At 37.2% G+C, this 13,563-nt stretch overlaps 1 protein-coding gene across 1 annotated transcript in view; it reads right to left on the bottom strand.

Annotated features, from left to right (window-relative positions):
* Positions 1–575: 575 nt before the first annotated feature.
* cep78 (centrosomal protein 78) overlaps positions 576–13,563 on the bottom strand; it is a 63,700-nt gene continuing 50,712 nt past the window's right edge. The window contains 7 exon segments of the mRNA XM_078396222.1: positions 576–1,734; positions 1,736–2,103; positions 2,365–2,500; positions 6,543–6,709; positions 8,180–8,257; positions 10,278–10,424; positions 11,972–12,014. Of these exon segments, the coding sequence (XP_078252348.1) occupies positions 1,560–1,734; positions 1,736–2,103; positions 2,365–2,500; positions 6,543–6,709; positions 8,180–8,257; positions 10,278–10,424; positions 11,972–12,014 (1,114 nt within the window). The 3' untranslated portion in view covers positions 576–1,559.

Below are 13,563 nucleotides of genomic sequence, written 5' to 3' on the forward strand. Positions count from 1 at the left end.
GTAGATAGGGGGTAAAGGAGGTATGCAGCATACTTGTCTTCATCGGTCAGGGTGTTGAGTAAAAAAGTAGCAAGTTCATGTCACACCTTTATATAACACTGGTCAGGCTATATTTGGAGTATTGCATTCAGTTTTAGTCGCCCCGTAACAGGAATGATGTGAAGGCTTTGGAGAGAGTGCAGGATAGGTTTATCCATATGTTGCCTGGATTAGAGTGTTAGCTATCAGAAGCAAATAAATGTCTGCTCAGGTAGGCAATTTTAGTCAGCATAAAATTGATTAGATATTAGATAATGAACCACATTTGGAGATTAATTAAGAGCTGACAAATGAATAGACAAATGCATATAATGCTATTAGAAAACTCTTTGCAGGACAATTTAATCACAATCAATGGGCATTTTTGCTTATAAATATTGTGTCCCCATTAATAATTTGATTGACAGTCTGCAGCCACAGTTGAGAATAAATATAACAAACTTTTAATAGTTTTTGTCTATCCAAAAATAATGAACCTTAAAATATATATATTTTAAAATGTTACATAGTTTGAAAATTAAGAACCATGGTTACAAAGTTTACATATAATTTTAGTTCTGACAAGAAAAAATTGAAAATAATATGCCTGTTTTAAGCAGAATTTGATATAATTTAACACCTCACTTTTATATCAACCAGCTTGAGTAACACAGCCAAAAAGGTTACATAGCTTTTTATATATAGTTTTTCCCAAAAAATGTTTAGCGATGTAATTCCATTGTGATCCACAATATCTCACAAGAATTATAAAACCGATATGCACAAATAAAATTTGTTTCCATTGCAATATGAAAATGGAAAACATGAATTAAGGGAGTTTACCCCTTTATTTAATTCTTACTTCAAGTAATTCAAGTTTGAAGATGTGTTCTGGATTTATGTCTATAGTCATTATTAAATGCATATTGTTATATGAATGCATGTTTACTAAGGATTTTTTTAAAAAAATCAGTAGCCCAGCAGAATAATGGCATTTTCTGATGGATTGTGTGGGGAAGTAGTTTACCATGGGACCCAATTCTGTTGCTCTCACCCTCCACCAACCCTCATTTTCTCAGAGAAGGGATTCCAAAAGGTTGAACAGCACAAGACACAAAGGAGTTGGTAATAATCTTAAATTATAATCCTGACACATTCAGTTCTTCTTTAAACCCCACGGAATATATATAATGCCATTAACTGCTTTTGGGAAAGTGGGAAATAAAAAATCAGTCACTTTTGAAAAGCTTTAATTCTTGAGGATAATAAACCCCACTTCAATTTTCTTCTGATATTTTCCTATCATACTATACACAGGATCATACTCACACTGGCGAGAAATTTCAACAAATGTTAGCCCTTTCATCAGTTATTTGTTGTTCTTCATAACAAGTTCAAACAATTGGCCATAAATCTAAGGACTGATTTTGATTTTTATTAGAACTATATAATTGTAAAAATTGTCTTGATTAGCCCAAAGCAATAAATGCAAGAATTCTTAAACAGATCACTCAATTTCAAATTGTGGTAGGTAATTGCATTTAAAAATCCCCATCTGCCTTATTACGCAATTCCTCAATTGAATGAAAATTTTCAGTGATATTTGTTTTTAATTCACTTTGTAAAAGTTCTTCATTGGTAGTTACTTGTTCATTTTTATTCCTTCCCGTTGTCATCAAAGAGCCACCTATACTGAATACTGCAAGACGTTTTTTACTTCATAACATCTTTCGATTTTCTGCTGTTAGGATTCCTCTCACTGTGCGTGTCACATGTGCCTGAAGTAATGGACCCGTCATCTCCTGAATGATCCAGCAATTTTCCTGAAAATAGAGTTGTTGCTTGTTCTTGTTGTTGATCATTCGTCCTCAAAGAAAGTTGCTTGCTTGTTTCATCATTATATCGTTCATCTAAATTCTGAAATTTATCACCAGATTCTCTCTCAAGGTTTGAGTAAGTAGATTGTAATTTTTTGTGGCTGAGGTCAGCCGATTGATTTGCAAGTTGAATGGACGGACTTGTGGAACCATTAGGGATCACTTCAGATTTAGAATGCGTCACAATGGCTTGATCTGCAGCATGAAACTAAAAGGAGAAATAAAATCTGAATAATAGAAAATAATAAAAGCTCTTTGTTTTATAAAATATGAAATACAGAAACTCTATGAAACTATTGTTGACACAAAAATCTGAGTAATTACTGTAGAAATTCACGATGTCTTGTGAATTGTCTGAATTTAAATAATCTAATAAAACAGAATGCAATTAATATTGAAACTCTTCATAACATCAGTAACTTAAAATATGTTAAAGGTATATGCTTTAAAAAATATAAAGTTTATTCACTTGTGTGGTTGGTGGTGCCTCTTGGTGTATGATATCTTTTGTTTTATCATGTCCAATCGTTGATGACAACCGAGGTCGTCCCATAGAACCAAAGTCGGATTGGTCTATTCCAGCAATAGTGGCCAACTGCCCAAGACTGAAAAACATTGTTTATAGTATAAAACAATACATCTCTGTAAAAAAACATTTAATACTAGGACAGATGTCCAACATTACAAACATTTGATATTCAGAGCCCACTTTTTGTACTCATAAAGCTCAAATATCTAAGTCTCCAGATTGTGTCACAGGAGTTTTTAGTGGTAACTAGCCAGGTGTGGACCCGTTGGGTCTAAAACTCTCCCTGCACGGCAACCCTACGTGCAAACCCTTCCTGCGGGCGCGGCAACCCACGTTGGGTGCAAGCCTCTCCTGTGGGCCCGACAACCCTCCCCCAACTGACGATCCGTGGACCAGTTGCCAGCCGGGGTGTGTCCCCTGGGACCGTGGGAGGGAAAGGGGGGAGAGGAAAGGGGAGAGGGAGCCATTCGCCTCGGCCGCTGGCGGCCAATCCAGTCGGCCAGAGCGAGCTGTGGACCCGTTGAGTTGAAACCTCTCCTGCAGCGGCAGCTCGGCGGCGACGGCCATCTTGTTTGACCCTCTGCCGCCGCGCTGCACCACGGGAGGAAGGTCAGGCGCGGGGCACACCAGGACGGGCGCCGGTCCTCCCAGCAGGGGGGGGGGAAGCGCATTTATTAAAGTTTATGAAGTTAATTGTTTTTTAAATGTAACAAAACTTGATCTATTCAGACTGCAGGGGAATGGTGAGTAGGGTGGGCGTAAAATTGTTGCGCTATCGTTTACCGTTTTGGCTGTATTTCGGGAACGACAAATATATTTACAACCTAACAAGATGAGAGTTTTAGTAATATAATTTAGATAATAAAGGAAAGGCATTTCTTAGAACTAAGGAAATTAATTGTTTCAGATGCTGTGTGAAGATTGCTCTTTGCAGTTAGTATTACTTCCTGTGGTTCTTCTCACAGCTGGAAGCAAGGTACCCATTGCATTAACAGTTGATGAAGTCTTCATTTCAGAGGAACCTGCTAATCCCGAGTTATCCTGATGACTCTCTGCTACATAACATTGGAATAGAATGGCAAAGCACACAATATTCTGAATGGAAATATAAAGGCAGAAGGCAGTGGAGGCCAATTCTCTGAATGCATTCAAGAGAGAGCTAGATAGAGCTCTTAAGGATAGCGGAGTCAGGGGGTATGGGAAGAAGGCAGGAACGGGGTACTGATTGAGAATGATCAACCATGATCACATTGAATGTTGGTGCTGGCTCGAAGGGCCGAATGGCCTTCTCCTGCACATATTGTCTATTGAAATGCAGATGCTGGAATTTTTTGGTGAACACCAAGTGCTGAACTCAGTGGGTCAGACAGCATCTCTGGAGGACATGGATAGGCAATATTTTGGGTCAGAACCCTTCTTGATAGGCAATGTTTATTCAAAATGCCAAACTTCCAAATCACAATTACTGCACACTCTCATTTACACTCAAATTAAGCAAATTAAATAATACACAAAACAGTTATAAAAAAAATGAATTTTGTATATACTCTATATCATTTACCATGTTTCTTTTCATCAGTTATTGCCTTGTGAAATTCTGATCTTGTTAGGTTTTATTAGTTTATAGTAGTTTTAAAAAGCTGAGTTACTTTCAATTTTAGCTCTCAGCTCGGGGGATAAAGTGTTAAGATGAAGTACAGCTCATTGCCTGCTCAATATATACACAACGTTTCCAGCTACTTCAACCAGAAAAGTGAAATGCAGCACTTGATTTTCTTAATATTTGTTTTAATTATTTGTTTCCTCCCTGATGCGTAGGAATTGCTGAGATAAATTTAAAAAAAATAAAGATGTAATTTTATTTATAAAATATCAGTACTCACTCATCCATCACATATTCAGAGACTGGAACTAATACAAGACATGATAATTTAGCAAATTAAATAGTATACTAAACAAGTTTCTTTCTCCCAGAAATAGCTATTATCAAGCACTACCAAAGCAAGCAGAGGCTTAAAATCGCATATACTGTATACCACAATAGAGAGCCGTACAATGAGAGGGTGTTAAAAAGTTTTCAGATTACATGTGCATGAAGTCTGAAAAATACCAAAAATGAACATCCAGCCAAACAAATATAGCTGTGACAAGAATTTAAAAGGGAACCCCAAGCTTGTGGACAAAAAGAAAACTTTTAAGGCTAAAAGTTATTTTCAATAAGGCAGAGCTAATAAAGCATTTGGCTCACAGCTCCAGCAACCCAGTTCAAATCCTGACCCCCAGTTCTGTCCACGTGGAGTTTGTAAGTTCTCCTTGTGACTACATGGGTTTCCTCCAGGTGTTTTGATTTTTTCCCACAGTCCAAAGATACTCAGGTTAGTAGGTTAATAAGAATATTGTAAATTTGCCCCAAATATTTAGGTGAGTGGTAGAAATTTGTGAAAATTGATGGGAATTTAAGGAGAAAAGAATGAGATTGGTATATTAGTGAGGGAGGATACTTCGTGGTTGGTGTGGAATTGGAAGGATCAACCAGTCTGTTTCTAGTACTGTAGATGGCATGGTTGCCCTCTTAAAATGAGCTTTAAGATATTATTAGTGCAATTTATGTCATAAATTTGTTTCTGGTGCAAAGAAACAAAACAGCTGGAGGAAGTTGAGTTCAAAATGTGTTTTCTGAGAACAAACTGTTTCACGTTTATTGCTTCAGGTAATGCAGAAATGGAAGTGACAGTAATACAGAGCAGGAACATAATCCCTAATCAGATTTGAAAGGCTGATTGGTGAAGAAACGTTAGAAATAGGAAAGTAATGGCCAACGATAGTTGCAAACCTTCAGAATTACAGCATCAGCCAGATCTCATGAGCACTTTCACACAGAATGGCTGACATTTCTCAGTGAAAGCTCTGGTAACCTTTCAGACCCATACGCGAATGATGCAATTACAAACATACAAATCAAGCTGTGCTGGCCAGGAGCATTCTGCTGCTGGACTCTTCAAGCATTTTAGGTTAGATCTGATGCAGGACCTGTGAGCCCATTAATTTGTATGTAAGAGAGAGTTAGATGTAGCTCTTGGGGCTAACAGTATCAAAGGATATGGGGAAAAAGCAGGAACAGGATGATCAGCCATGATCATATTGAATGGCGGTTGTTGGCTCAAAGGGCCGAATGGCCTACTCCTACAACTAATTTCTATGTTTCTATGTATGAAGATTGTATAACCGTGGGTGAAAAAAGACAAAAATATGGGAGTGACACACTAAATACCATGTTTTTCCCTAAAGCTTTTAAGAAGCAAAAGTGTTCAAAATGATTTTATTATTCAATTTGTTTGATCACCAAGATTTCTAATGTTTTATTTCACATTTCACAATGTTTAGGGCGGCACGGTAGCGCAGCGGTAGAGTTGCTGCTTTACAGCGAATGCAGCGCCGGAGACTCAGGTTCGATCCTGACTACGGGTGCTGCACTGTAAGGAGTTTGTACGTTCTCCCCGTGACCTGCGTGGGTTTTCTCCGAGATCTTCGGTTTCCTCCCACACTCCAAAGACGTACAGGTATGTAGGTTAATTGGCTGGGTAAATGTAAAAATTGTCCCTAGTGGGTGTAGGATAGTGTTAATGTACGGGGATCACTGGGCGGCACGGACTTGGAGGGCTGAAAAGGCCTGTTTCCGGCTGTATATATATGATATGATATGATGATACTCCCCTGCATGAAATTAGGGCAGCCATTTTGGACCCCCAGAGCATTGGGGCATCCCTTGGATCCGTTCCAGACCATTTATTAACATGATTTTTCATAAAGGTCACTTTGTAAGACAGTTTGCAAACAAAGTTTAATCACTTGGAAAGAAAACTGTGAGGGGGAAATATTCAGTGGTTACCTTTAATGTTTAGAATTTTTGTTACTGCCCAATCAATCATGGACATTTGGTCTTCATGCATTATTCCACTGGGTAATATGATTGTAAACACTGTTGAATTGTCAGCTAAAAGAAATGTATTAAATTATACTGTGAAAATATCTTTGCATGGCAAACATGTTCACGTTATGGTACCGGCATTGCAACTTGTCAAACATAAAGAAAGTACAAGAAATATATCACAACTTACCCAGCATCTTTTAAGAGGTCTAAAAAAGCATGAAATTTCTGGAACGAAGCTTCAATGCTTTCTAGTACACCTTCATCCTCAAGAATGGTACCTGTTATTGATTGTGAATGCAGAGCATCGGAGAGTGATACATTGATGTTCCGAAGGCGTGTATTTTCAATCTCAAGCTACAAGATAAGCAATGGACAAGTAACTAACTTGTAATGAATGTTTTAAAGAAATCATTCGATTTTCTGATTCACTCTGCCAGGCAAATCTAACATGTGATTATTTCACTATTAATGTTTAAAATCAAAAGCTGCAGCTTTCCTTGAAAACAACTTGAAAGTATGTCACCTGCTAATGATAGCCACATATGAGATTGCTCCTAGAGTTAGCATAGCCCTGATGGGGCTGAGGAAACATGGAAACTTATATTTGGCTGACCTTAAAAGAATGGCGGCACGGACTTGGAGGGCCGAAAAGGCCTGTTTCCGGCTGTATATACATGATATGATATGATAATGAACAGGTTCAATTGTTAGCTTGTAAAGGAAGCTTGGAAAAAGACTGAAAGATGTCTAAAATTATAAGTATGGTGTAAGGAGAGATGTGGAAAGAATGTTTTGCCTCATGGGAGATATCCAAATGGGTGGGGGTTGGTCTAAAATCAAATACCAATTAAGAAATTCAAAAGAGAACTGGACAAATTACTTTTAGAACATGTTTAGAGTATAAAATTATTTATCAAATAAACTGGTTGAGAGAAATAGATTAGACTCATTCAAGAGGAAATTGGACAACAAACGTATTTGGAGACTTAACCTGACGATCTGAGTCATGCTTTATAATTCTGAAATAAGGAAGCAACTCTTTTCTCGAAAGGTGGGAACACCATTTTCCGTGCGATTAATTGTTCATTTTAAATGAGAGCAACTATTACTTTATATTTTATTCTGTGTTATTTTAGCTTAGAGTTTTTTGAGCTTGCTGATTTGAGTTTTTCACTATCATAACCGGCCATATGAATTTGCAAATACAACCTGCATGAATTTAGCTCCCTAAAGATATTAAAGGATACAGGGTAAAGGCAAATCATCTCTGATCTCACCAATTGTCGAATAATCTCAAGTAGCCAAAGGGAATATTCCTGATCCTGTCAGTAAGTGCTGTATTTCAGACTTCCTTTAAGTTCACTGCTAACCAGTACTGTATGTTCAGTGGAATCCCAAAATGAGGATAAATCTTAGAACATAATGTTGAATATTCTGAAACTACAGTTAGAGATTTGATTCAATTCTTTGTAAAATGTTAATGGATTTAAATAGAAAACATTTAGAAAACCTCCATCCTAAACATTAATGAACGTGAACAAGACTCTTGTGATTCCAGCATGATTACATGGATCACAAAAATAAATTCCAAATTCACTTGGCACTGCTGTGGCCTTTAGATGAGAGACCAAATGAAACGAGGATAATGTACAGAAATTGTGCCCGATTATTGCAGCAACTCGTTATGATGCATATGTAATTCCTCACTTTCTAGCTAATTACCAAATTGAATTGCAAAAGAAAACAATTAAAAATTCCAATTTCTAATCATGCTAAATGAATTGCAAACTAATCTACCAGAGGATTGAAAAGAAAATCAATTACCTCTATTAATCGAGCATCAGCCTTTGCTCGTGCTCTCATTTCTTCCTTCAGTCTTAAATTACATTCCTCCAGCTCAACCTGAAACAAAGTTGTAATTGAATTTTAAATGTTCTGTTTAATGGTTAAGTGTGTAAAACTTGATAAATTTAATGAACAATTTATAGTTCGTGAAGGCAACAAGCAATGATCATTTATATACCCAAATCAACATCTTAAGTTTTGTCAAAAGCTATGCATGAAGAAATATCAACCTCACTGTAGACATTGATGCATCTGTTCTGTCCGATGCACATACACAATTTGAAATAAGTTTACAGTCATCAAATGAAGGCTCAGTTCAGTTGTTTTCTTGGTATTTTCTGGTCCAAGTCAGTACATCATACTTGGACAAAGTCAATCCTAATTACAGTAATGATTCTTTTTCTGCTGATAATATTCAATTTAACTTTTCCAGAATCAGACTCAATTTCCCTTCTGTTACTTTCTTGTCCAGCAACCCATCAAAAAACATTCCTGCATAAACCTGAAGCCCCTTTAGCTCAACCAGGGCAATCAAAGATATCATCCTGTCTTGGGAGAAAATCCAACTCTGCCAATTATTGCATTTACACACCTTACTGCTTTTCAGACTGCAATTTAATTTATAATTCACAACTTTTATTACCTCAGCATTTACCGTGTTAACTGCTCTGTCAACTGGCTTATCTCGCATTTGCCAGCATAAATTTCAATTCAACCAGAAAACTTTCAAAAATTGCACAAAACACAGAAAGTATGTATGCCTTGTTCTGGGTTTGGTAAACTAATTACCATCCAGTGATCCTGGCTCTAAAGTACATGTGGAGTATAAAGTAAATACAGATACAGAGCCAAATTCAGTCAGCAAATGATCAGACTGCAAACGCTCACCAAATTCAATGGACAACAGATAGTTGGGTGATATCATGGCAACTGCTGTCTATTAAACCATGTCATAAGATAAGTAAATGCTTTCAAGACATCACTCTAATAAAATAAATTGACAATTCATTTACAACAAAGGCTTGTTTTGTATCTTAGTCCATTTAATTTCCCAATTGTAAATTTATGGTACTTTAACAAAATGCTTTTACTTTAAGATTTCAATATATAGCATACAACAGTGTTCTTGATAAACATTTAAAAATAACATAAAGCACCAGAGTTCTAAAAAATGAGTCTAAATGTTAACATACAAGGACCAATGGAATGTTGGCCTTCATAACAAGAGGAGTTGAGTCTAGGAGCAAAAAGGTCCTTCTGCAGTTGTACAGGGCCCTAGTAAGACCGCACCTGGAGTACTGTGTGCAGTATTGGTCTCCAAATTTGAGGAAGGATATTCTTGCTATTGAGGGCGTGCAGCGTAAGTTTACTAGGTTAATTCCCGGAATGGCGGGACTGTCATATGTTGAAAGACTGGAGCGACTAGGCTTGTATACACTGGAATTTAGAAGGATGAGAGGGGATCATATCGAAACATATAAGATTATTAAGGGGTTGGACACGTTAGAGGCAGGAAACATGTTCCCAATGTTGGGGGAGTCCAGAACCAGGGGCCACAGTTTAAGAATAAGGGGTAGGCCATTTAGAACGGAGATGATGAAAAACTTTTTCAGTCACAGAGTTGTAAATCTGTGGAATTCTCTGCCTCAGAAGGCAGTGGTGGCCAATTCTCTGAATGCATTCAAGACAGAGCTAGATAGAGCTCTTAAGGATAGCGGAGTCAGGGGGTATGGGGAGAAGGCAGGAACGGGGTACTGATTGAGAATTATCAGCCATGATCACATTGAATGGCGGTGCTGGCTCGAAGGGCCGAATGGCCTACTCCTGCACCTATTGTATATTGTCTATTGACTACACTGGCTTTCTAAGGAATAAAATTGCATAAGTTCAGTATTAGTGTACAGCAAATTCTCTGCATGCTTCTAAATGCAAAAAAACCCATTCTATAATCCTTATCAATTACAATAGACCAAACATTCTAAGCGCAAAATAAAAACAGTGACTTTAATATTTGGAAAAAGAAAGTTTAGTTTAATTGTATAAATAATTAGTTTCTTGCTGTCAGATATATCAATACCTTTAAGCGCTTATACTGCTTCACTGAGATTGCTTCAGATGAATCTCTCACAACAGTAATTTCCAACAGTTGATTAGGAGTGTACATAGCTTCTTCAGTATCTGAATATGATGCACTCTCCATTGTTACCTTCACTGGAGTCCTAGCCTGCACTTAAAAGAATTGACAATTTAATGTAATTATTGACTCAAAGAAAGTCGTTATCAACAAGATAGTGCACTTAATTCTTTTGGTTTTACACACCAAATATAATTGTTAACAGAGGCCTACATTTTCATATTCAATTTTAAAAAGAACAGTTTTATACGTCTACTCTGATAGCCAGTTGATTTTTTAAATGCCAATCTTTATAATGTTTACAAATTATTTTATATCTGTACTTTATCTTGGTTGTATAAATAAAATAATTTAACGTTATAGTTCTACATTAAGATTTATTAACATACAGTTATGAATGATTTTAAGAGATTAGTAAATAGTATAAATTCAATTTAAACTGATAAAAATTCTGTGCTGCCAGTTGCTCTATCTTTTGCTCTATCTTATCGGCTGTACCAATTCAAATTACTTTGTGCGAGTCAAATATTTATTGGTTATAAGCTTAGAGTAAGCCAGTAGCTTCTGAAAAGTAGGGATTTATGGTTATCCACAAATTCAAACACATGATTAAGATAAAGGCTTAACATGTGAAAATAATCTGAAGAACGGAAAAAGAAAAAGAAAAATTAAGGTCAATTCGCACAAAATAAAGTCAAACCAATAAAAGGCAATGTTAGGATTTTATCAAGATATTATCCAACATTCAGTCATGGATGAACTACAATTTTGCTCTACCTTAACATGAAAAAGATTGACACTTTCATTAATCCACATCAACAGCCACCTATTTCTTCATCAATTCCATTCCTCTCCCTGACCAGTCAAGAAAAGATTATTTTGTCTAATTCAACCCCAAACTGAATTTCTGAATGCATTTCATTTTGGTTATGATTACCACTTACTTCTAGTATAACAAAATCATTTTAGGACTGCTGCCGCAAAGATTGCAATTCATGCCACCATAATCCCCAGAATGAGCTATTCATCTATTGGTTTGGGCTCTCTCCTATTCATTGCACTCAGCATTATTTTATGTTGCCATAAAATATCACAAATCAGAAGTCATTCCGTCCTCATCGCAATAATCAGAGGTATATTCATTTAAACCCCTATTCATCTTATTCTTCTTCATTCTGCCTGTAACCCATCATGGGCTTATTCCTCTATACTTCTGTAATTTTCAGGAGCTATATACAATTTTAATTCATCTCCAAACTTCCAACTATCAGACGTGAATCTCTTGTATTAACTCTTTCCAGACCCTGACACTTCATTACCTTCAGTTGTGTAGACACCACATTCATTTTATGCCCTTCAGTAAAGGTCCTACGGGTACACGTTTAACTTAAAAGCACAATAATTCAAGAGGTTGTCAAAATGAGCACTAAATTGGAGTACGCTGATTTTCTAATAATAACTTGTACAGTTATAGCAGCGTCAACAATGAGAATGGATATCTCTCAGAGGCATGGCATATAAAAGTTGGAACATTTCTTTGTAGTAATTAATAGTCGATTTTGGTTATTGTAATTTAAAATAATTTTGTGGCACAATAGGCAGTCAAGAACTGCTATGATTTACTGCTATATAATTACCGGAATCACTTTATTTTGGTGTGGCGAGCCCTGATGAATACCCCTGTGAACAAGGAGAGCAATTACAAAATCATGTAAACTGATTGAGAAACAAACCACCCACCAAGTTTTATCATCTGCAATACCCATGTCTCCAGAGTACACAAACGATTTAGTTCTTCAAATATCAAAGACAGCAACATTTCATCCATGCAGCAATCCTTTGTACATAAACCAAAACAACAAACTTGAGCATCGAGTTCAACTGCAAGTAACATCCTGAAAGGCCTGATACCATCCCCTTGTAGACGTTTGTAGGAGCAACACACCATCCCTACCACATTCACAAGGGAGCTGTGATTAACAAATACTTCAGTGCATCAGATGAGATCAGTTGAGAATAGCACAGGAACAGAATTTCTAAGCTTTCATTTGCAGTAACATAATACAAATTTAGGCATAGGACCCCGTTCATATTCAATATAATCATGATTGGTTCTATATTAACCCTCACCCTCGACCTGCAATAACGATGTCGAGAAATCTAACGCAAAAAGTCATAGTGTGGAAACAGGCCCTTTGGCCCAACTTGCCCGTCAACCAACATGCCCCATTTACACTAGTATTATCTACCTGCGTTTAGCCCATATCCTAAACCTACCCTATCCATATACCTGTCTAAATGTTTCTTAAATGTTGCGATAGTACCTGCCTCAACCACCTGCTCCAGCAGCTCAATCCATATACCCACCACCCTTTGTGTAAAAAAGTGACCCCTCGGGTTCCTATTAACATTTTCCCCCTTCAACTTGAACCTATGTCCACTGGTTCTCGATTCCCCTGCAACTTCTGGGAAACAGACTGTGTATTTAGGCAATCTATTCCTCGCTGATTTTGTACACCACCATGAAATCACCCATCATCCTCCTGCGTTCCAAGAAATAAATACCTAGCCTGCTCATCCTCTCCCTATAGCTCAGGCACTCGCGTAAATCTTCTCTGCACCCTTTCCAAGTTGGCAACATCATTCTTATAACATGGTGCCCAAAACTGAACACAATACTCTGAATGTGGCTTCACCAACATCTTATATAATTGAAACTCGACCTCCCAACATTTATACGCAATACTCTGACTGATGAAGAAATATGTGTGAAAAGCCTTTTTGATCAGCCTATCCACTTGTGACACCACTTAAAGGACTATGTACCTGCACTCCAGATCTCTTGGCTCTACAACACTCCCCAGAGCCCTACCATTCACTGTGTAGGTACTGCTCATGTTAGACTTCCCAAAATGCAACACCTCACATTTCTCTGCATTAAATTCCATCAACCATTCCTCAGCACACCTGATCCTAAAAGTATCCCTAAAATAATTTTCAGCAATTTGGCCTCCAATGCATTCTACAGGTTCACACATCATTTCTCTTGCAATGAAAGCCAAAATACAATTTATCTTCTAAACAGCTTTCTGATTCCACGTTTGCTTTCAGTGACTTGTGTGCAAGGCTTCTTTGACCCTTTTGCATATTAATATTTCCCAATTGATTGATTGAAATTTGTCCTGATCCAACCATGCTGATGCCACGGCCACGAAAGTACACCAATGCC

This window comes from Rhinoraja longicauda, chromosome 3, assembly GCF_053455715.1.
Source record: "Rhinoraja longicauda isolate Sanriku21f chromosome 3, sRhiLon1.1, whole genome shotgun sequence".
Lineage (NCBI taxonomy): Eukaryota > Metazoa > Chordata > Chondrichthyes > Rajiformes > Arhynchobatidae > Rhinoraja > Rhinoraja longicauda.